The 25,137-nt window shown below is 38.7% G+C and overlaps 1 protein-coding gene across 1 annotated transcript; it reads right to left on the reverse strand.

The window, feature by feature from the left end:
* Positions 1–10,148: 10,148 nt before the first annotated feature.
* On the reverse strand, positions 10,149–24,764 carry LOC309437526 (WD repeat and coiled-coil-containing protein-like; the record flags this gene model as incomplete). The annotated part of the gene is made up of 3 exons (XM_082048056.1): positions 10,149–10,315; positions 13,954–14,074; positions 22,845–24,764. The coding sequence occupies 3 exons, from the start codon at positions 24,762–24,764 to the stop codon at positions 10,149–10,151; spliced, it is 2,208 nt and encodes a 735-aa protein (XP_081904182.1).
* Between the last annotated feature and the right edge of the window lie 373 nt (positions 24,765–25,137).

Here is a 25,137-nt window from a genome sequence, read left to right on the forward strand (position 1 = left end):
CCAAAAGAAGAAGACTTGGTGATGTCTTGACTATATTGCATGAGTGCCTTTACAGAGGAAGAAATCAGTTCTAAAGAGTTTTTTAAGTTAGTGAAGAAATGTTTAAGAAGAGCCAGTTTAAGATGAGTTCAAAGGAGTAAGACACAGCTGTGAGTTTGATTGACCACTGGAACAAGCTAAAAACAGAAAGAGCAGATCCTCTACGTGCATCTTCAAGTTAAAACTTGGTGACTTTTAGGGACATATTATTTAAATGCAGATCTTGCCTCAGTCACAGACACATTTCTGAGATCAATATATGAATTTTAGATGAAATTCAATGGCAATGGGTGAGGATACATATGTATCTGTTGATTACAAGGTAAAATTCCATGTACTGTCTCTCTCCAGAAAAGCCCAACATAATTTGACTGCTTTACACCTGGCAGGACACTTGCAAGATGCTGAAAGATAGGCTTCTGTGTTTGAGAAGACGGTGAGGAGTAAGAACTCTTACGTGATTACACTGGAAAACATTGTGGAAGAGAAATTCCTGCCGTTCAAATGGATTGAAGTGAGTTTCAAGCTTCCTTTGGAAGGTTGTTAAGCAAAGGGGAAGTGGCCCTGGGATAGAGACAGGGATGGCCAGGGGTGGGAATGAGGATTTGTTTGCACTGTTGTGTTTTTGAAATGGAAGAGAGTCTTTCTGCCAGCTTCAGGCACTTGATGCTGGGAGCTGCAGTAAATAAATATATAAACAGATTCGAGATAGTGAATTGATTTCTAAGGTCACATTTTTAGTTTAGAAAGATAAGCAATGGACCTGGATGCCAGCTTCTCTGTGTTGCTCCACAAATCCACTCAGGTGTATGAGAACTTATCAGAAAATGAGTGAACAGTGGTTTGTTTTCTCTGTTTTTATTTGTCATTAACAACTGACAGGATGCAACTGTAGAGAGAACAATCCTGAACTAGCCTAGAATTGCAAAGGAAATTGAAAAATTTCCTGTAGAAACCTACTCTTATGTTTACGATATATGTTAATATACTCTCAGGGTTAGGGCCTTAGTGTGTTACACCTCTCAGAGAGGTGAGCCCTGCTTGAGAGATGGCAACGATGATCATTTTATTTGCTCTTGTTTTCTTAGCTCTGGGAAGTGCACACTTAGCACGGTTACAGGAATGGAAAAGCACCAGCAATTTCTGCTCTCTTACCTGTGCCTGTGTCACACCTGGTGGGTTGGTAAGGGTTGTTTTCCAGTTCAGCTCCTTTTTCTTTGCGTATGCATGAACACTTGGCACTGTTTTACAGCAGTTTTTGGCATGGAAGGTGCCTGGGCTGCTTGGCTCTGTGCGTCGCAGAGGGTAAACCACAGCCTGTGCTTTCAATCTAGTTCTACTCACGGATAACAAATGCAAGTGACCAAAAAGGCACCTTCTGAGGCACTATTGATGTGCCCCATGATTTGGTTAGGTTGATGGTGATGCATTTGGAAAGTGCTGTCAAGCCATCTATAAATAAGTAAACTTTTAGGGCCATATTTTGGCAAGGAGACTGCCTGTGGCCCCTGCGAGCCGGCTGCTGAGCTCTGCCCGTGTTTCAGGCCGAGGTAGCCACCAGGGGGCTTTACTAGCCAGTAACAGTTCGCTGAGTAGAATTTTATTCCTGTAATCTCACAAAGAGTCTTGTGTAGCAGTAATGATTTCATCTTTTCCTCTCTTTCTATAAACTTAAATTGACAATCCAAATTAATATGCAGAAATGAACATTTAAAAATGGTTTTATTAGGTGGAGAGATCACAATTTAAGAATGCCTCAGAAGATATTTTCACATTAAATGTTTATTTTTGTTCCCTATGCCTATAATTACACAAGCAAATGTTTTTAAAGACTTCTATTTTCATCCTGTAAATTCTCTTAATGTATAAACGCTAGTTGAGTTCTGCAAATGAACTGAAGGCATCACCAAAACTTGCCGTTATTTGTAAATCTGTAACATTTGGTCAGTTTTATAATATTTTGACTGAAATGGAATTGTCTTAGCCTACCAGAGTGCCAGGATGGTGTGTAGGTAGTTATTGTTACACCTGGGTGTTGATTTCCATGCTCAACAGTGTGTATCTGTCTTGTTTGCGTAACCACAGACTGGTTATTTCATGACATAGAACAGCATGAGAATTGTTGTTTCCCCTTTCCCCCCGACTTTTCAAGCAGTTTATTGCTGATATTTATGATACATCTGTTACTTCAGGGCTTTAAATAGTGCAGAAGGGCAAATTATAGAAATTGTTTGCTATGTGACAAAATACACATTTTGTCTTTTAAAAATACGTGCTTACATTGCGTCAGGATTGTCCTTAAACACTGAGCAGCCTCACAAATGTGTTCTCAGTCCCTGTGCTGAGAACAGATTTGCATTTTCATAACTCGATTTGTTGTATCATCTGGGCGTCTGCTCTTCAAATCAGTTTGAAACACAGCATTAATAAAAATACAGGACAGTCTGAGAAGGAAGAGTTATGAATATCTGTCAGAGGAAAAGAAAGGCAGGGAAAGAAGGTGAAATGGAAGTGATGGGGAGACAGGCTGTAGAGTTATTATTTATGCACTCTGTAGTTTTTTTATTTGCTTTTATTGACTATGTAAATATTCAAAGAACATAATGTTATAAGGGAAAAAATAATAATGTGAAGATACTTCCTGTTAACTTAATAAGCATAATTTAAAAAAAAATATGTGTTTAGTACAGGCTATGGGCACTACTGAGTGAGCAAGTTCATCTCATCTCTTAATGGGAAAACTTAATGAGACACAGTCATGTAATTCAGACCACTAAAATATGACGTGGTAAAGTCTAAGTTCGATAGTTAAGAGGCACAGATGTTTTATCTGCTTTTTTGTTATTAGATTAAAGCTATTTCTTCTTAATTTGGGGAGGTGATTAGTAATAAGTATAATAAAAGATGAGCATGTTTGCAGAAAATTAACTGGACCTGAATCAGTATTATGCTGTTACAAGAAGGCAGACGTTGTTGTGGGATGTGTGAACAGGATCGCCTTGTGTGAGACACATGAGGATCTTGTCTGTTCTACTTGGCTGAGTAAAGCCAGAAGGGGTCACAGTGTTTCCACAGTGGAGGCAACACCGAATTTTGTGCTCTGTAGCGCAAGGTCTTGCAGGGGCTTCTTTGTGGCTCCAAGCTTTGAGGAGAGGAGCAGATCAGTGAAAATTTGGGGATTAGGACAGTGACAGAGTGGGAATTAATGTTCTTCTCTGCAGCCTCATCTCGTGAAGCAGCCGCCACCCCACCTGCCTTAGCACATTGGGTTTCCGTGGCTCCAACACTTGGCTGGTTTTTGTAGAAACAAAGGAGACGAAGGCTGTTGTCTAAATTAGTTTTCAAACAGCTGATCGTTATCTACACTGGGAAGAAGGCATGGGCTATGTGGAAAACTCATACAGGGATATTTTGTCACCCCCTGCGGTTTTTCGCGCTATGACAGCCTGATTTTTTTGTGTGTGAAAACCTCCACCGGTGCTTTTTCTATGTCTGAAACAGACCTGCAACTGAATTCTGCTAATGCTGCTGCAGTTGAAGAGGAAGACTGAGTGCTGGCATAGGGCAGAGAAACAAGAGGTCCAGGCTGGATGTGTATGAGAGAAACTGGAGGGGTGGTGTTGTTTAGAGAAAACTAAAGGGAGAAGTAATGGACATAGCGGGTTCCAAGTATTTAACAAGACAAAGGACATAAACCGTGAATAGTCCCTGCTATTAACAGGTACAACTGTTTTGAGATAACAGTGTCTCAATGAAGATCAGTGTAGCTACATTTTGTGTTAATACAATATCATTGCTCTCTAATTAAAATGTTATTAATGAAAGGTAGATGTGGAAAGGGAGATGACAGATGTATGCAAGTTACAGGAGCATAATAATATTTACAAACTGAGTGCAAAATCATGACTTGTTTGAAGTTTGAGGGAAATTTTGACAGTAATTTGCAGTGGAGCCAGTATTTTGACTTATTTTGACTTATTTGACTTATTTTTAGATGAACTAAGTTTTTGAGGGAAGGATAACAACGGAAACAGCATCATACTTACAAATCAAATTGTGACTTGTTCGTTAATTGTTGGTTATACTATCTATGGTAGGTAAAGGAATACAATTAGCTTTATTGTACAATGCACTGTAGTGTTAAAAATAAACTAGTTGATAATTACAGAGACACAGAATTCACTGATATAGGTATGAGATAAGATAGCAATGGGCATGTTAGTTATTCGTTGGTGTGACTGAAGAATCGTGATACCTTCTGTGCAGCTGAACTGTAGGTTGAACTGAGAAACTGGTCCAGTTTAAAATAATTGGAGTAGGTGTTTTTAGCCATAAAAGTGACCTGAGTCACTTCACCCCCCGACTCATACCTGAGGGCAGGACGTGACAATCTCACAGCTAACTTTCTATTAGGACACTGGAACTTTTCTTTACATGCCAAAAGTTTGGCGTTTTATTGCTGAAATTAGTACATTATTGTGAATTTTGTACTCATTTAAAAAATGTTTGTGGACTGTGCCTTTCTGTACTGCCTCTTATATTTCTGAAATGTGTTAATTATGTTTGATTTGAAGGAAATTATTGTTGCGTCTAAAGTGAACTAAAGGTTTGCATTTGCCTGGAGTTTGTGTTCATTTTTGACTGCAGCTGTATGCTGTGGTGTGTAGATGTTCTGCTCTCCTGGCTGTGTGCTCCTGTGTCTGTGAAGATATCGTGGTGCCTGCTGACAAGTGATGTGGATCCCTGCCAAAGGACAGAGGTTGTCAAGTACTAACGGTTCGAACTGGCAAGTGTGCGGAATGCTGCAAATGTCACCTCCTGCGCGGGATGTCTTTCTGTGCCAGCGCCGAACTCGGGCACCACGTGCTTCCAAACGTTTGCTTGCACCTGGCTGTTCACACGTCTGTGTCAAATAATAGTGGAAGAAAGGAAAGCCTAAAGTTCAAGGGCAGCATTGGCTCCCTGCAAGTGGAGGCTGAATTGCGCTGGGCACTTTGGAAATTCATGTGAGAGGAACCCAAATGTCATTAGGTGGGAGATAATGGCAGCGCTCTACTTGGCCATTAGATAATAGCACCAGCAGGGAAGTACCGGTCTCAGCAAAGTGAGTTTGCATTTAACACAAAGATTGTGAAATTGCCTCAGTTCTGTTAGAAAAATGAAGCCATAATATTGACTAATTAACATATATATAAACTTATAAAATTACTATCAACATATAAAACACTAATACGTAAGTTGACTTCTGTTGTGGGAGACAGTGGAAAATACATTCATACTTTCATGTGTGAGATTGCATAACCCTTGGATTTACCTTGCGTGACTTCACATGCTTAAAAGTTAGGTCAGATAAGTCCAGGTCTAAAGCACTGTTTTGTAATTGCAGTCTGATACTATATGTTGCGTCTTTTTAAAAAAAGAACAAGGTAGATAAACATCTGTCAGGGGATACTTAAGAATACTTGGCACTGTCTTGGGTTAGAGAGAAGAACTCATCAGCTACATGTTGGATGGGGAAAATGGTCCAAGGCTTGTGGTTTACTGTTGAGAGAGGAAAGCCTGAAACTAAAAATGGCTAAAAATATGTGTGTTGTCCAAGCTGGGAAAACACAGATAAAAATGAGAATCAGGGGAAAGAAAGATAGACTTCATGACACTATTTATACTATTTCAGTGGTTGAAAATGTATTAAGCAAGACTGATACTTAAGATTTTTCATGTGAACACAGATAATACTGTTCTGGACTAGTAGAGGAAAAAGGTGAAGAACTACTTGAGTGTCATGCAGTGTTTATACACTTTATGCAGTGATCTCTCACTTTTTAGCTATTATTAAGAATATCAAAGTAATATTTCATGGTGCAAAGTCAGCATTTTAAATTGGCCATCAGAATTTCAGCTGACTTTGATTTTGTTGCGTTTAATTTTTAAATTGTCTTATTATTACTCTTACAAAATTGGTTTCAAAATCCAAAAAGAAAAAGCCCACCTGGCATATAGAACTTCTGCTGTTAGCATTTCCCAAGGAGGGGGTCAATGCAAGAAACCGCAGCAAGTGAAGCAGACTGCTGCATACTTAGCATCAAAGCTATGAGAAAAGTAAGTATTAACTTTACTTTGAAGCAGATTGTACTTTTAGGTAAAGATATGCCAACTCCTGAAAATATATTAGGATGCATAGAAATGTGCTGGATAAAGATGCAGAGTAATTAAAACGGAAACTTAGACTTCCTGGTATGTTGCTTTTCCCTACAGGGGAAATGTTTTGGAGCTGGTACGCCAGTTAGTCTTCCAAGCCTCACTGGTGTGGCACACTGAGTGTAGTCGTTCTGCTTTGGCTTCTAATTTAAGCTTCTAGTCTTCCTGGCTTTCCTCTGTTTTAATTACAGAAGACAAACTCCCCTACTGGGTGACTCTGGACAGGATCCTGGCACGAGTAGCCTCATTATTCTCCCAGAGGAGCCTGTGCTTTCTGCTGCTGAAACAAGGAGCCTAAAAGACAGAGTTAGTGCCTTCATGAAATTTAGGTGATCTGAACAACTCTCCTTTTTCTAAACTGATTGATTTTAGCCCTATAAAATAGCAATTCTGGAGGGTGGTGAATCTATGCTTTTCTCCTTTTCACAGCCTACTGTCTGCTCAACTCATTTAGTACAAACTCTGTCTTTCCACATGCCTCTATCACTGTTTGTGCAAAAATCTTCTGTACAGCTTGTACTTAATAGAACAGTCGCCTTATATCTCTCTACTTTGCTGATTCTCCATCTGTTCTCCATCCAAACCAAAGCTGAAAATGTATCCTCTGCTTTGCATAAATCTCTTCAGCACTTCTTCCAGTACTTTTATTACTTTCAATTTTAACTTTACAGCCTTGTGATAGACACTATATAAGGCAGTTCTGCACTGCACCCCTAGATCATTACCTGAAAACAAATATTTCTTCATTCAGTTGTTTTCCATTTTTAAGTGCATGTATATGATTTAAAAATTTATTTTCAAATATATGTGCGTAATAGTGTGTTCATAAATGGGGAGGGGGCAGTGCTATTCTTTACCATTATACCATTTTAATTGATATATATTTTTTCTAAGCCTTCCTATAAAATTGTAAGTGTCCAACAAGATAAACTGCGGTCCTCATTTGTTACCAGACTAATTGTGCTGGGTGATGGTAGTACCTTCAGGCAGATTAGTTCCTACTTAGATTCAATAACCCTTGAATCATACAGCAAGGGAAAAAAAGAGTCACCAAAGTATAACAAATCCAAAGGTTCACTGAGCATCACAGAATGAAGTTTTTAAATTTTACAGCCAGTTACTCCCTGAAATGAACTGTTTGGTCATCTAAAAATTTATTTGCCTCTTTTTATCTCCATCAAACCAAACCAAACCAAACCAAACCAAACCAAACCAAACCAAACCAAACCAAACCAAACCAAACCAAACTTTGATAGCCATTCAAATAAGCTCCTTTCACTCCTGATCTTCTCAGCATTCATATTGTTTTATAGAAGAGTAATACAGGAAAAATTAAAAAGGTAGTGTGATGGACTGCCAATGAAATGTCTAGTGATAATTGTAAGTCTGAGGCATCTTTGATACCTAGATACTTGCTGTTCTCTGCTACTGAAGATTTTCACCATCTCAGAATCACCCTTTTGGCTATTGCAACAGCACTAAGGCATGAGGATGACAAAAGGTGGAACGTATTTCTCTAGCGACAAGGAAGTCTTTATGAATCATGTATATAATAAACTCAAAGAAACCGTGCTGTACAAACAAAAGTGTCTTCATCTGTTATCAGCCTGATAGGCTCAATCTCATTTTTTCCTCAAGTTCATATGTTTAGAGCGCAGGACTGTTCCATTTAACATATTTTTAACGTGTTTCAATAGCCTCATTTGAAGTGGACCAAACTGTGGGTCTAGCACCCCTAGAAGATAATGTTTGAGAGAAAAAATCCCTTTTAGTCCTTCCTTTAGTTGAGCCAAAGTATTCCTCTGAAATTTATTCTCCTATCATTCTAGTTAGTTATAATTAAGTTTTATTAGTCTTGGCCGTAGCATAGGTTTTGTGAATACCAGATACTGTTGTGAGAAACAGGGATGTTGCTCAAGTGTATTTGCAGGATTACAAACATCTGCTGCTTCAACGTGTGCTGTAATTCAGAAATCTGATAATATCTTCCCTCACCATACTAAGACTGGGAACCTCTGCGTTACTTATTTGATTTCAATGACTCGGGCTGATTTCAGTCAAGTAAAACACAACTTCACCCCAATTTTATAGCGGTAATAATACAAATACACATTTGAACACAATTTTAATGCAAAGTAGCAGGCAATCCAAGCAATCAAATAACTGTAAAGTAATAGTTGTGTTCAATACTTAGAAGTTCAGATTTTTGTTGTTGCAGTTTTTTTGTTGGTGGTTTATTGTTGTTTTTTGTTGTTGTTGTTGTGGTTTTTTTGTTTGGTTTTTGTTTGTTTGTTTTTTACAAACTGGAATGCTCCTCGAGGCTGCTTAAAAATATCTTTATGAACAAGGTGGTACAACTGTACTCAGCTACGTTGCATACCTGTGGTTGTAGGCAATTTAGAACGATTATTCCTTTGTCTTTGGGGGGAGACTTGCGTGAGAAGGACGTGATTCAATTCAACGAATCGAAACTCTTTCCTTATTTCAGGAATCGAAACTGTTCCTAATGTGATTTTGTGCTGCATCCCTGGAATGGTACTAATGCCAACCTTCCGAACCCATTAAGTGCCTCCAGACCATAGATCTACCTTCTCCATCCAGCCTTGGTGTGAAGTATCGTAGCTGGATTTTAGCATATCTGTGCCCTATAAACAGGCTTGCCATGGTTCCCAGGCAGGGAAAAAATGACTCTCCAGGAGTATTAACAAGACCCCAAATGCGCAGTATGCAAAATAAGTCTTAAAAATAGCTTAAATAAGTCTCATCCCTTCTATGTTTCCCTGAACATGCAGGGTGAAGCAGACATGTCTGCGGGGGTCTGTCCGGCAGTGCAACACGCCAGGCCTCACACACGTGGCTACTCAGGTCGCTTCACCCATCTCTTTGCATTTCAAGGAAGAAAAGTCAGGGAATTCTTTCAGTTCTTATGCCTATTTCTGTCACGATAATCATGATGGTTTCACTTCCATGAATCTGTCCGCCTGCTGCTCAGATGTATCTGTATCACCTCTTGCCTCTGAGGGTGAGATTCCTCTGACTAAATGTGAATGTTTGTATTGAAACTAGTCACCCCAGCTTGCGTTTGCAGTCAGTGGAAAGTAACAGGCACTTATTTACTCGCTTAATAGGGGTGGTTCACCACGAGCAGTTTTAGCAATCTATGTTAGGGCATGAGTAATCTGCTCTAAAAGTGCTTTTCTTTTTTTGGCTGATCGTACAGGAGTCTAGACGACAAGTTCAGTGTAGACACCTGCATTTAGCCAAATGAAGTTGACGTTCAATGCCTTTGATCTTTAATTTAGCTTGCAAGGATTTTTCTTTCTCTCCTGTGTGCATATATAAATCTGTGTGCCGTGTAAGACACTGACAGGAGGCAGTGATGCAGCCTTTAACGTGATTGAACATTTTCATATAAAAATTAAGCATTTCTGAAAACATTGCAGGTTTCCATGGATCCAGCTGGAACCGCAAAGAGAGCCTGAAACAGTGTTCCTCTTTTTTCCTTTCCCGCTTTTCCTTAATGAATATAGATGCTTTTTAATTGTATTTTCTTCAGCTTTTGTGTGGACTGCACACCTGTATTAGCTAGATTTGTTGTTATTGCATGATTTTTAGCATAATATTGTTTCTCCAAGATCATCCTGGCCTCAATTAAAGAAGAGACAAGTCTGCTCCAGTCCATAAATAACAACAGCTGTGGTCAACCTCCCTCCAGGTCTGATCCTTCAGAAGAAATCATGAGGGTCCAGCCAACCTTAGGATTTAGCTATAGTGTAACCATGCCACAGATTTTACAGTTAAAATACACTGAAAGTAGTGAAGACAGCTTTCTAGTCACTTGATTTCTGACCCTGCAGAATGTCTCGGTATTGTGTGAAAAGAGAAGGTCAGTAGTGTTCTTTGTTCAGAAATTATGTCACACTGTTTGGTGGCCGCATTGAGATGCTTCTTTTGTAGGAGTGACCTCCACAGACTTCTGAACTGTCAGTTCCATCCCTTATGATTATCTCTTGTGTTGCTTTGAATATTAATGGCACAAAGCCGTCCTTGTCTGCAGTGAGCACGATCCAAGAAGAGCCTGCAAAAATTAAGCAAAAAAAGCCGAAAATGAGTGCACTGCTCTGGTTACGTAAAATGTACAAGCACGTTTTAGAAAGTCAGCCAGCACACGAGCAGAGCAGGTTTTCTTTTTGTGCACTAAAGCCTTATTACGCTAATGACATTAGGGTCTGATGATCCATGCTAAACACACCTTTGTGTCAATGCGAAGGGGGCCTAAATGAAAGGTCTCAAAAGATTTGAGGCATTTTGCCCCTTATTTAAATTCAGCTGGAAAACGAGGTGCATCTTTGCTAGTTCTGATAAACCGTATCTCTATTTTCTCAAAACTCAGCCAGCATTTCCATGCTGACTTTCGTTCTGGTGACATCTACTTCTGCTCGTCCTTTTTGCTCATCTGCTCTACCCAAATGATGAAGAGATCACAAACACTGAAAAAGCTGGCAAAGAAAATGATTGTGCTGTATTTGTTCTAGAAGGAATTAGGGGTTTCCATCTCCTTTAGTGTCAAGCCAAGATTGTTCAGTATGTTTTCAAATTCATACAGCAAACAGAAGGAAGTTACATCTTGAAGGTGATTTACAAAAGAGCTCATGATTTACAAAAGATAATTTACAAAAGCTGATATAATAAAATTTATTGTCCTTTACTTATCAAATCTTCTCATAAAGAGAACTGACAGAATATAAATGACATTTTTAATCCCTTTTTTTCTGGAGAAAAAAAACAAAAGCAAGATTAAAAACTAAATACCTCAAAATCATTCAGGTTCACTTTCTGTATTGCATAGAAGCAGAAAATAAACCTACCCCTCCTTTGTTTTTTACTTTCCTTTGCAAGTCAGCTTGAAAATGAAGCTATATGTATCAAATATATATATTTTTTTTCTAGTGATTAATCTGCTTCCTTTTGGACTGGATCTCGCAGTTCTTACATAAAATAGTGAATTATCCACTGTCTTTTTTTTTCAGTTTGACATTTTATGAAAAAGAAAAATCTGTGGCAACTGAAAAGCGTTGTGGGAGCCCTTGTATCACCTGTTGTTCTCAGAGCATGTGATCCTGTCATTACTGAGCAGGGGCATTAACTGGGTTATGAGTTAGAGAAAGGCCTGAGATGTTCTGTTGTTGGAGTTTTTAATTTGGGGAGATAAAACTGTGTTTTGAGAAGGAATGTGAAAAAAAGGAAGCGTAGAAAACCGAGAAGAATCATGCTTAATTTTTGGCAGTCATAGCAAAGCATGTTCCTGGACAAGGCAAATCTCCCCTCCTTATGCTATTAATAAAGCACTTTTGAAGCTGCTACACTATTGTGTGTTGTCATGTCACCTGTTACATCATAAGAAGATTGTCATTCCAAACCACAAATCTTTAATCTTCTACACTTAATGCTTTCTTTCTAATTCTGGACCGACTTCAGATCCTGTGAGCAATGAAAGTGGAAATTCTGCTGTCTGAATCACCAGTTACGTAGCTGGTCAAATTGGGAAAGCATCCTCTTTTGTCAAACTCTTGGGATTTTTATTTTCATCCATTGAAATGTTTGAAATTCTGTGTGTCATTGACAACACTTGCTTTGAAGCATATCCCACAAAATATTTAAATGATGGAAAAACCCTGCGCAGAATGTAATACCCTTTTGCTATGCGGGATTATTACAACAATGACCTGACGAAAAGAGAGTCTTCTGTGTGCTCATGCCAGGGCACTACACGACAGGCTATATTTAGTACAGGTAATGGTATTACAGTCCTGGGCTTAGAGTGCTCACCATGAGGCCAAGTTCATTGCTCGTGTAACTCTGATGATCGTAATAGCCTTGCTGTGGGTATGAATTTGGCCTGCAGTTGTGAACTTCTTTTTCCCAATATATTCCAGTTTAAGTGTTTATTCATAGTAAAAAATGTCATTGCAATAGAAGCACGCACTTCATTACATCCACTTTAATTATACAGCATTAAAGGGTGGGAGTGATATTTTTAAATATCACGTATAAATGCATGCCTTGTGGCAAAGGAAATATTTAGGAATGCAAACCTGTACTAGTCAGAACTGAATAAAATGCTACATAACTATCTCTGCCCCAAATCTGACAATTTTGGAGGATTTTGGTGAGTTTCAGAAAAACTCTCGTCTCAGTCGTTCTTTTTGCTGTCAACAAACAGACTCAATTCCAGAAAAGCCAAGTGCCACATTGAAAAGAAAGAGGGACATGTTGGGATGAGTCTGAGACATTGTCTTTTGGATATCTCTGAAGTTTAATGCATGAAATAGAGGAGTGCTGTTCTGCTAATGAAATATTAAATATTCAGTTGTTCTATAGAGCTGAAGATAGATTTTCTCAGGCCCATTATTTCTTGTTTTCATAGTGAATGGTGCCCTGCAGAGCTGCACCATGTTGCTGCAGAAGCTTGCAAGGAAATAGCTCAGGCCTTAAAAGCAAGTGGAGTTTTTTCATGATGCCTTCACTGTGCTGCACCATCAAGAGAGGTTGCTGTATCAAACCTGTATCTCCTTATCTTCTGGAACTGGTCTCAGAAACTTCTGTAAGCCTGGGGAAAATGGAAGTGGCCCCATGTGTCTTGGATAAAGGCAGCTCCCCTGAATTGCGTTGTATTTGTGGCCCCTTTTATTCCTTCTTGTGGGCTCTTCACCAACAAGGAGATAAGCAGAATATGAATGGCAGAATGGTGCATATTTTACATGTCTTTTCCCCACTGTCCTTGGTACCAGCACTAGTAACATCCAAGACTTGGTTTCTTTTTCATCAATAAGCTATTATATAGCAGTCTGGTATGTAACCATCATTATTTGTAAAACTAAAGCTTATATTATTACTTTCCTTTTCTTTTTGATTTCACCAACAGCTGAATTTGTTTCTCGTAAGACAGAATATACCAATTAAGCTGATGTGTCTCAGCCTGTCAGGGGCTAAGACAAGGGGCAAGATGGAGAGTAATTTATGGGTCTCTCAGTGTGGAAAGAATGCAAGGAGATCATAGTTACAGACATCTATTGTGTAGCTTAACATCATAATACATGGAGAAATGGCATAAAAACCCCAGTATGTGTGTTGCTGAGAAGCAAATATACATGGACAGGGACAAGGTGATTGAGAGACCAGGCTGGGGCTGAGATTTCCCAACCTGCTTCTGTCCTTACAAGTTAGTCCATGGTGGGTGGCAGAAATGTGAGATTGGCACATTAGAACATTGGGCTTTGTTTTTTATCTTACACTAAAATAATCCCAAATGCTACATGTATATATATCATATTCTAAGAATGATATTTTTCTCCAGCCTAATCTCTGTTGTCAGGTTTGGGACATGCTTGTGAGGATGAGCAAAGCAAAATGCCAAAAGGTCTCAAGGAAGCATTTCTATTTCCAGGTAACACCGTGTACTGGTCATTTTCTCAGCCTTCCTCTGTAGAGGCTTCTAGAATATTCCTCTGGTAACAGATAGTTCTGTAGTTACTTAGCATTTAGGTGATTTCAAGAGACACTCCGCCTTATTTCTGACAAAGGAAAACACAGACATAAAAAAAAAGACAGCTATCTCAGTTTACTACAGTGTGGGGTAAATTATTCTACCATAAATGCCTCTTTTACACTAAAAATCTCAGGTGGAACCAGATACCAGAAATAAAAAGAACATACCATGTTTCATTTCAATAACAGGCAGATCAAAGAGCTGCTGGACTAAGTTCAAGTGGATCTTGCCATCGCAGAGGAGAACATCTTTTGTTTCTTCAGTAACTGCTCCATTTGAAAAACTTTTCTTCAAATGCATGGATACAAAAGAAAAAAACATTGTTAAAGGCTTAGACATTGCGCCTGTGTTCTTTTAACCATTCCTCTGCATTTTCTCCTTTCAATTCTTTAGTCATTTTGCTTTTTCTTTGCCTTTGCTACAGTTTATAGACGACACTAGCATGCAGTGCAATTTTTAGTGCAACCTCATAGTCCCACCTGAAGAGAAATATATCTCTTCACTTTTTGCCTCGTGTGCTTACACAGCTCAAAACTGCATCAGCCCTATATATATATGTATCTATCTATCTATATATATATATATATATATACACATATAAAATGTATTGGGTCATGCATATATGTGATCATTGGGCCTTCCGACCATGGAAGGCAATACATCATGCGTGAAAGAACATGGTCCGAGATGCTACCAGAGCAAATGAGAACTCTGCTCGGTTTCGGTTGTATGTGTGGGTAGTTCTGAGAGTCGTTGCTCAGCTATTCCACCCCAGTAAAACAGCCTCAGGTCTGGCACAGAGAGAATTGCAGAGAGACTGGACACAGCAACAGGCTCTGGATAAATGTCATGACGAGGTAGCTTGGGAATCCTGTGGCTTTCTTTGGGAGAATGTGTGTATTTACAGCTCTGGAATTTGCTCTGACATTCACTAAAAGAACATACTTGAATATAAAAGTGGCATATTTGTGATTCCTGAAGTTTAGCTGGCCTTGAGAACCAACGCTTTTGTGTTCTGTCATTCTGATTACTGCAAAGCGCGAGGACTCCATAACAATATTAGCTGAACTATCCATTGAAAGTCATTTTAGCATTACTTCTTTTCCAGTAACTCAGTGCCATTAAACAATATCTGTGAACTGGACATTTTCTTCTAAATAATCTTGCTATAATTTTGGTTTTTATTCTCAATACTTTCCACCTGTGTAGTTCCCACGGGGTTTGTTTATTTTTTATTTGTTGTTTGTTTGTTGTTTTGTTTTGTTTTCCTTTGGCATCCCTTGTGTTTGCGGTACCTCCAGATTAAACATATTTGTTACTTGAATGAACATTCTATTTATCCTGTTTCCTAGACCTTCCTATTTTGTATGTTCAGAAGGGATCTGAGTTGATGTTTTAGAATGTGTTGAAAAGACATTATCTGTCCTAACTCCTGTTCTGGTCCTGCCCTGTCTGTGTCTACTTTACACCCTTGGATCTTTCTTGCTGATATGAAACTTACAGTTTAATGAATTCACACTGCATCTTATATTTCTGTGTGTAGTAATCTAACTCTTGACTAAATAAATGTATCTTTTAATGCTTGTCTTAATTTCTAATTTGCTGTCTTTTGACTGAGTTGCTCTTTCAGCAAACACGTCCTTTTTTTTGCTGTGTAACAACCTTTCTAAATCAATTACTTTCGTTTTTCTGTACGTAGTATGTGTGCTGTCATGCAGCCACATTGTATTTTGTAAATCAGCATGTCTACTAACTGTTGCAAAAGTGTTTCTCCCCAGTCTATCATAAATTGGCCATGCAGACTGTTATTTATTTATTTTGACTGACTGAAGATGTAAGATCCATAAAAGTATCTTGCCATTAAAAACATGCACTTCTGAACTTTCGAAGGTCTTCTTCTCTCTTTCTCATTCAAAACAGCCAGAAATACCTAAGGAATGCATTCAAGAAGTAAAATTTTCTTAGTCATAAACCTACAGTGACTTCTTTTTACAGCTATAACTATATAACAGAACTTCTTTGTCATTTTTAGTTTTCTTCAAATTATACTGTACTATATTCTGTTGAACCTAAATACACTTAAAACTCAATGTGCTGAATGTTCAGCAATGAGCATGTGCTTCGCATTTACATTGTGAAGTTGCTGTTTGCCTGTAGAGTTATTTGTGCAAAGCTTTTCATCGCTGCATATCATGGATTAGTACTTCTAACAACTCCTTCATTTTCCTGAATTCAGGTTGAAATAGCAGAGTTTATTCAAACTTGTACTGCAGTTAATGAGTTACAGAAAAAAGTGGGCTGTAAATGGGACAGACACATTGCCTTGACCCAAGTGGTTTGTGTTTTCACATAGATATGTTTCAACTCAAGAATAATCAGAAAACAATCTAGCTCTGCCTTTGTTGACTTGAAATCAGTTGGATGGATATATGTATTAAGGAAGACTATGTTCTGGTATGATTTCCACTTAGCCTTGCAAGTTATTGCAGGAACAATAGTGGAAGTGGAAGACATTTTTGTATATACAAAACTATAGGGCATTTATTTTCTACCTTAACCAGTTCTGTCAGGTCAGGAATCTTTGTTTTAATCTTCCAATTATTTAGCCTTTTGTATCACATTTAGTTTAAGCATTGATAACGTGCCTTCTTGTTAAGGAATATGTTCACACACATCATACATTATATTAACTGACTGAAACCCCTCTTGAGAGGTAGGTAACTGTGAGTATTCCCTGTTTATAGATGATCAAATCACTACGCAGGAAGATTAGGAGATTTACTCAAGGTTGTGCAAATAATTTGTGTCAGAGTTAGGAATACAACTAAAATCTCTCCCCAGTACTTCCCTTTTTCATGCCTTAACCCAAAGACCATTTTCTAGTCAAATCTAAGTTTAATCCACCTTTTCCCAAAATATGTATCTCTGGGTTTGCTGCGTTGCTGTTTATCTCCAATAGAAGCCAGAGGGTTTTCCATTCTCAGATTAAAATCTCTTCATGTTAGTTGTTTTATCCTAACCCATAGTTTATTGGTAGACTAAGACCATATTAATCACAGAAGAAATGAATATGTTTCCACAGGCATGAGTGGGTATTTTCAGATTAAGTTTCTTTAGCCAACTTCCTGGAGTATGTCAGGTGCAACCCTCCCTTAACAAAAATCCCACAGAAATAAACCATCAGGTCAAGAATTGTTTTCCTGCATCTGTGTCAGGCTGCCCCTTGATCAGATTTTATACCCTATAAAGGGTGTTCTGGGCAGTAGCCAAACTGTCTTTCAAAACTCATGTTTCGGTGTGCAAATATATATGGGTATAAAATCATTTACTAAGGTAAAAAGGGTTCCTGGATTAGACGTTATATACCATATGTCTGCACAATAAAACACCATGTTTTTTATCATGTTTTTGAACCCCACTGAGCAATCAGCCACTTTTGCTCCTTGACGTTTTTCACTATTTCTCTTGTATTTCCTAATGCACTGCCTACACTTGCCTGGATGCTAAGATCACCTTCATTAACTTAAATTTAATGACTGGTGAAATAGTGAAGTAAATAAGAATATGCTACCAATCAGAATTGTTTTTACTAACCCTGGTTTAGTGATTGATTGCAGTTTGAAACTGTCTTTCCTGCAGATAGATGTCTAGAAATGTTAAATGTTTTCCAGATGAGGCCTCAGGGTTGTGGTACTTACTGGATGTGCCTCACTAATGTACCCACAAACTGCCCTTTTTCATAAACTTACCACATTTTTGATTCATAATCATCTTGTAGTCACTTAACATTGTGCAAGCTTTTGTTGTCCTTGGTTGCTTCCAGCTAACAAATATCCAGTTTATAGCACAAATTCCTTCCATTATCCTGGAATATATCACTATGCACTTCATATTAGTTAATTTCAATACATTTAAAAAAATATCAATGCTAATATCATAAAACTACAGGTGTGATACTCTGATCCTCTATTGACTACTTGATATCCTGCTAATGACTTTATGCCATACACAGATTTTATTAGCACATTTCATCAGATCATTAAAGAAACTTTCAGATTAGTCTGAGGATCAATCATGAGAAAATCCTCTAGTAAATGTCTTCATTTTCTTTCATATGACTACAACCATTTACTATTTTCCTTCCAGCTAATTCCTTAACCATCTTGTATTTCTTCTATTAATCCTTATTCTCTTCTGTTGAAGAAATTATTTCCCTTGTGGCCTAGTTTTAAGTATTGTACTGAATTCCAGGTATTTTAAATATTCTCCGTACCCTTTCTGTTAATAACCTGTTCTCTTATAAAGGAAATGTGTCAGGTTGGCCAGTCATATCCATGCATTTTAAGATGAATAGTGCTGTAGTTGCCTAGAATAGGACAAGGGGGCATGGGCTTCAACTCTGCCAGGAGAAATTGAGGCTGGATATTAGAAAGAAATTCTTTGCAGAGAGAGTGGTCAGGCATTGGAATGGCTGCCCAGGGAGGTGCTGGACTCACCATCCCTGGAGGTTTTTAAACTGAGATTGGACATGGCACTTAGTGCCATGATCTAGTCAATGGGCTGGAGTTGGACCAAGGGTTGGACTTGGTGATCTCTGAGGTCTTTTCCAACCCAGTCGATTCTGTGATTCTGTGAACTCTGTTTTCATTTTCTTAAACCCTTCATTTCAGTTCTTTGTGTGCTGTTTCAGCAGTAATTTCAGTTTTGATACCTGAGAACACGTTAGTCAGCTTGCTCCTGCCTCGCCTCCACATTCATTGTGTGGGATCAGAAAAAAACAGTAAATTAAGTAGGCATGAGGGATCTGGCCCAGAAGACAATGAAAACAGAGTTAGCTGGCTAAGGGAGGGCACTGAAGAGGAATGAGAACTGCAATTTTTGGCATTCAAAGTGCTGTGTCTCATTTAGCCTTGCGCAGCATTGCCACAGGTAATATTAATTAGGTTTGGCAGCCCACGCTGCTCCCCTTTCCTGTCATCATTTTTCCTGTTGCTGTGCTTCCTTTTTGATTTTGGGTGAATCCCGAATTTATTTTGATGGAGATCTTAATATCTTTGCTTGTCCTTATGCAGGACATTCCAATTGCAACCCTAATTAACCTGTCAGAGAAGCATAAGCCCGTAATGTTTACATTGGAAGAGACCTGAGGTGCTCAGGGGTGCTTACATCCCAGTACAGTTTGCATTTATAAGTGCACATCGGCATTTCACTTGACATGATGGTAGAATTTCTCTCTTGGCTCCCTGTAATTAGTTCTGCAACTACTGTTTCAGGTATATTGTCATCTAAGATGTACCCTTTGTCCTCATGCTTCTGCTTCCATGATCTTTATGTTTTGGGTGGTGTTAGTTTTTTATTTCGTTTTGTTTCTTTGTTTTTTAAATTCAGATCTTTCTTTGCATGGTACAAAACCTTGGATTAGTTTTTGACATTATGTATTCCTTTTCCTTTGCATCTGTGTACCCAGCAAACAACTCATCTGCTCTAATAAAACCTATTGTGTCTCCTCAACAAACCCCGCTTGTCTGCTATTGATCAGGCTCAGAACATTGTTGTCAGAATTTGCTCTTTACAGATTCTCCAGCCTTTGCTCAAAATGTTATCCATGCATTAATCACGCCTTGTCTTGACTACTGCAGGTCTTTATTTTACAGTCATCCTAAATCTCTTCCTTCTGAACTTCAGGATGGCTGAGTAGTTTCTTACTCCGGGGAGCAGTCACATCACCTTCCTCCTCCATCATTTTCATGACTTTCTTTCTATTGCTCGACCAGAGTCAAAATTGCCCTTTGGATTTCAGAAAGGTTTGTGGTCTTATTGCAGCTGATCATGGCAGTCTGGTCTTCGCACATTTTACTGTGCCATCCTTTTATCCCCCTTCTTTATCTCTACAGCATGTCATTCTATCAGAAAAAAAAAAAACAACAAACTTTATTGCCATATGTTTGGATCCTTTCTATTCATCTCCTAGTTCTGTGTAAAAATTTGTGTATTTTATAGCTGACCTTGGCAATAAAGTTTCCCATAGCAAATTGTATGAAGATGCTATAAAAGTACAAATTGACTTGTATACAATTATTGGTGAGTGCTAAGAACAGGAAACCATGGTGACTAATTACTGAAAATATATTTATTTCCTGTTTAATTATGCAATATATGCTCTCAGTGATAAGCACTTCTGACATAATACTGCTTGTGAGCAGTATTATTATTCTTCAGATTAAGATGAAGCTTATTCCTCCTGGAGAGGTTTGTCTAAATGCCATTAATTTCAAATCCAGATTGGCTTTATTTCCACTGTAATTAGCTTTTGAATGGTACTGGTTTAAATATTCTGCAGCTGTTTCTTTTCTGGGCAAAAAGGATGGAAGAAGTATCTTTTTGCAAAATGAAACAGAAACAAATCGGTGACAGATCCTCATCTCTTTTTTTTGTTTTTTAAATAATATCCTCTTACTCTGTCTGCCTTCCCACACCATCCTGAATCACAAGCCTGTATGTGATGAAAGAGCAATAATATTTGCTTTTCAGGGTTGAATGATCAAGTCACCTCTGGTAGCTGAACGCTATTACAGGAGTAATAGTGCAGTGACATTTCCAAAGCGTGAGCCATCGTGTTTTTCTTTTATGCCTACGGGCTACAAGGATAGAAAATCAGGTAGTATTGCGTGGATGTGACTTCAGAGGAGCTATAGGTGAGAGAATAAACAGAGATTTTGAAGGCTATTTAGTGAGCAGACATTATGAATTATTAAGTAACACACATTCTGTTTTATCTTATGGTTTTCTAAGCAGAACTGGAAACATGCATAAATATGTCAATAATGCTTCTGCACAACAGTGTTCATAATTGCACACTAATTATTGCTACATTTTTATCTATTATGCTATAAACTTTCCTTTTATGTTTTTGATGTGTAAGTATGGTTATGCAGTACAGATCATTACAGTACAACAGATTTCTCAATCAAGATTTAGCCTCTGCCTTGCTGGGGATTATACAAACACTTAAGATGACGTGCACTTGGCACAAAAAGCTGGAAGATAACGGCCAGATTATTGACTGGACTGTGGTGCTCCCAAAGCTTGGGACGTTTTCCACAGGCTGATATTTATATCATCAGGCAATAAAGCTGTTTCCTGACTTTTTGCACTGTGACCACAGAGCCCCGCTGAGCTCACAGAGCCCTCGTCACCTCCTCAAGGAGCAACGAGGTTCAGATGTTTGAACCCAAGCTAATCAAAACAACTGTTTACGGAGAAAATTATTAGCTGCCTATGAAGCAAATATTTCCCTGTCTGTCTGGAGGCCTTTTTGCCATCAGTCCATTTTTCATTAGTTCCTGACATCATGCTGTGATCCTGTTAGAATTTGGAGGAGAGGCTGAACCACCCAAGGCATTAGTCGTGAGACTCACGCAGAAAAGCTACGTGGGTCGGAAAGACGTTAAGTGGCACTTTTTCTGAGTCATTGTAATGTGGTATTAGCGCTACTTTCTGCTGGCTCAATGTGAAAATAGCCTGTTCAGGTAAATAAGTGTCTTCCTTTCTAAATGTAGTTAGTCTAGCAGTATTTTAAAGCACTAATTAATAATAAGGATAATTAGTTCTTATTGTTTGTACAAGCAAACGTGCACAGTGACTTCAGATCTTAGATTAATGTTACGTGTCACAAACAAAATTTCTCTTTGGAAAGGTTAATCCAAATGAATCCCAGAGATGAGGCTGCTTGCTAAATAAATAAGTTGATTTATGTTAAGAAATCAGAAATAATTAGAACATGCTGGAGAACAGAAGGGCTTGCTTCTTGGCAAATAAACTCCTAAATTATTTAAAATAGACATGTTCCTTTTTTTTCACCGGAATTTGTATAATATATTCAAGTTAAATTATTGACTAATTCAGATCAAAAGCTTTGCTTTTAGCCAGAGCACCCAACATACTAGAACTTGCTTAAATGCCAAGTAAACAATTGCTAGAAGTAATGACTATGATTGAATTGAGTCACCATTCCCTTAATGAGTGTTTAAGGAGGGATACTTAGATGTCTGTATGGATTCCTTTAAAGTAAAAGGAAGTGGAATTTATTTGAGAAGTACATACTTCAGCATCATCACAATGTAATGTAGTACTTTGACATAATGCTGCTTATGCTGCAGTAGATAAGAATGCATTTATAATTGGCATCTACATCCTGAAAGGGACCCCAGCTTTAGCAGCAATACCACTAGCATCAGTGTGACCAAAAATATTGTCAGTATTATGTTAGTACCACTGCAAATAATTCTAAGAATAATAGCAAGAAACAATTACGCAGCCTATACTCCTTAATTGAAATTCTTATTGAAGCCAGTAGGAGTGTTGCCAAAACAAGGGTGGGATAGGAACATGATGATTTGACATTCATCTGTTTAGTTAGTGAAATGATAATTACATATTGACAGATATTTTTTTGAAGTGGTAATATTTTTTACAAATTGAGTATGTCCAGTTCTGTGAAGATCAGTGGTGAGAAATTAAAGTAGAATTAAGCCAACTTTATATCATGCCAATCTGATTTCTCCGTAAATTGAGATTCAATACTTTGTTTCAGCCCTCGTGAGAGTCTAACTATCTTCAAACTTCGGATTTGAGCTTGGGTTTGAACTTAATGAGTTTCTGGTGGGCTACTGTACCACCCTACTCATGGGCTCATCTCTGCACTAAATCACTGTGAACCTTTTGTACGTTAACGACTGTATGGCTCTGTTCTCCCTCTGTGATATGCGCACACAATATCAGCTGGTATCCAAGACAGTTGTGCTTAATCAAAGAAGAATGAACAGACACAAATCTCTCATGTAAAGTATCCTTTAAGTTACCCACATCATCTTAAGTTATCGTTTCAATGACAAATTATAATACCATTTTAAATTAAGTTTGATGCCAAACTCAGGTTACATTTCTCTTGGGTTTATAACAATTAACCTGCATCCTTTTGATTTAAAGCTAAATAAATATAAGATTGTAGAGAAATCAGTGTCCTATCATGATATTTTTAAGCTGAAAAAGATGTTACCTGGTAAGTGATATGAAGGACAGGTGGTTCCTGTGAACATGGATAGGTTAGTGATATCCTCCTCCCATTTTTAGCCAGGTCTGTTATTTCAGAAAGACTCAGTTGTAACTCATTGAAGCTGCCACAAAGTCTCTCTAAATTTCTAGATATGTGACTCACTCCTCTTTCACTTGGCAAATTGTTGTTTTTAGGTGAACTTGATGTTTCTTGGATCACGTTGAACTGCACTTTAGGGGAAGCTGGTCTGCTGGAAAGCCTGGTATGTGTTCCAAAACCCGGAACAGACACGGAACGGTTGGTGGGTTCAGCATCCAATATTTCCAAGGCCACTGAGGGGTCACTAGGGATCCTTTTTTCATCCGGGTCACTCACACTTGATGAAGAGCTCTGCTCATAACTAGGGCTCTTTACTTCTTCGATGAGTCTTCTCCTGCCACTAGGAGACTGAATCACTGTGCTTCTTGGTATTAGCAGCTCCCTGCTCTGAGGTTGGTCTTCTGTAGCAAGATTTTCAAAGAACTTTCTTTTTCCAGGTATATTAACAGAAGATTCGAAGTTACACAACATATTCTGCTTAGTCTCAGGCAATGCTGAAGAATCTTCGTCCAGCATCAGTTCTTTGATCATTAGACGCATTACATACCTGTCTGAACTTGAAGACAAAATAGGACTAGGCTCAGGGAACTTTTGCTTGCCAATCAGAATCAACAGGAGCTTATCCGTCAAAAAGCATAAGCCCTTTGGTCTTTCATTTTTTTCCAGTTGGATTTGTTGAATATGAGGCATGCAAGAAGAGGTTACTGAATACACCAACACAATGTTAGAAGTATTGGAGGCTACTGCCACAATCTGAGCTCTAAGGTCAAAAGCCATTATATCGGGAACCAGAATGCCTGGGATGGTGACTTTCCTGGTGGTGGTTACCTTCCTCTCAAAAGTCACCAAGATCAAGTGAGAAGAATCTTGACCATTTGTTGCTGCAGAGTCTTTGCGTTTCAGAGTAATAAGAGGTCCGGGATCAGACCGACGGTGGTTTGCAAGGATATGGGTCAAATCCACAGGTCCTGACGAAGAAGAAGCAACTGAATCGACACCCGATTTATCGGAATCTGTGGACTTTCTCCTCACATCCATGGAGTATTCCTCATCACCAAGCACCCGAGCAGATGGTGAGATTGAAGAACTAGGTTCCGTACCAGACGGCATATCGAATGCAATGCCCGCATTCAAACCACAGATATTATCTAATGGAAGCTCAGTAGCTACAGCAATTTGGAAATCCAGCGTGGCATCTATAGCACAGATATAACCTCCTACATCAAAGACTGGGCAAAAGGAGCAGGTATTTAGAGTCTTCTGAGCATCATCCCATATGTAGGAATGCAGGGCACTGCCTATAGCAATCACTAAACGATTCCCATCCTTAGTCCAGGAAGCACAGTGGATAAGGCCACTGCTTTTGATATCTGCCTTAACTCTGGTATTGTCAGTACGAACAGCGTGCAAGACTGAAGCATCTCTTTTCGTAAGCACAGCCAAGACCTCCTTCTTTGGATGCCAAACACAGCCCTGAGAAAGCAGTGGAAACGGCTCACCGACCTCACACGTCTGAGAAATCAAGGGTTTGTTCTTCTCCGCAGTGCTGTAGCCCAGCTGCCAAATGCTGACGTGCTTTTTATGTTGAACAGCGAGCAGAGCTGGGGTGTCTATAGAGCAACACGGGCTCCAGTAAAGCCCATGAACGTGTTCAAATTGACCAACAACACTTGAGTCTCCAAACTTCAGCTCTCTGTTATGATAGTATAAAGCAGTAAGCATCACTTGCTTCCCATCTGTCCAGGCAATTCCGTGCACAGGGTGGATGGCCTGATATAAAGCATTGAGGCCTGTTCTCAGCAGCTTTGCCTTTCCCAGCTCCATCTTCTGTCTACTGGTGGTTGTTCCAAAGTCAAGGATCCATGGAATTCACTTGCAGATCACAATAAGGAATTGTTTGTCTTGTATCTCCTTCCTTTCTAGAATCAAGCTGTTTTTTCTGCTAATTATCCAAGAGCCTATATTGTAAACTCCTTCCCAGTAAGCCTGCAGCTGCTCTTCTAAGTATAAATCCATGTCAAAGCTGCTTTTGCAATGTCTTTTCCTGGGAGGAGTTATCATCTTCATGTGATGGCTAACAAGGTTTAACCAATTACCAGACGTTTTCGTAGAAGTCTATTTTTAACTCTTCACTGCTGGAAGTATATTTAAAAATAACACTCTAATACCTTGACCTTCAGTGAATGAAGGTCTTTGG

The sequence above is a fragment of the Streptopelia decaocto genome (assembly GCF_964273445.1).
Source record: "Streptopelia decaocto genome assembly, chromosome: 3".
Lineage (NCBI taxonomy): Eukaryota > Metazoa > Chordata > Aves > Columbiformes > Columbidae > Streptopelia > Streptopelia decaocto.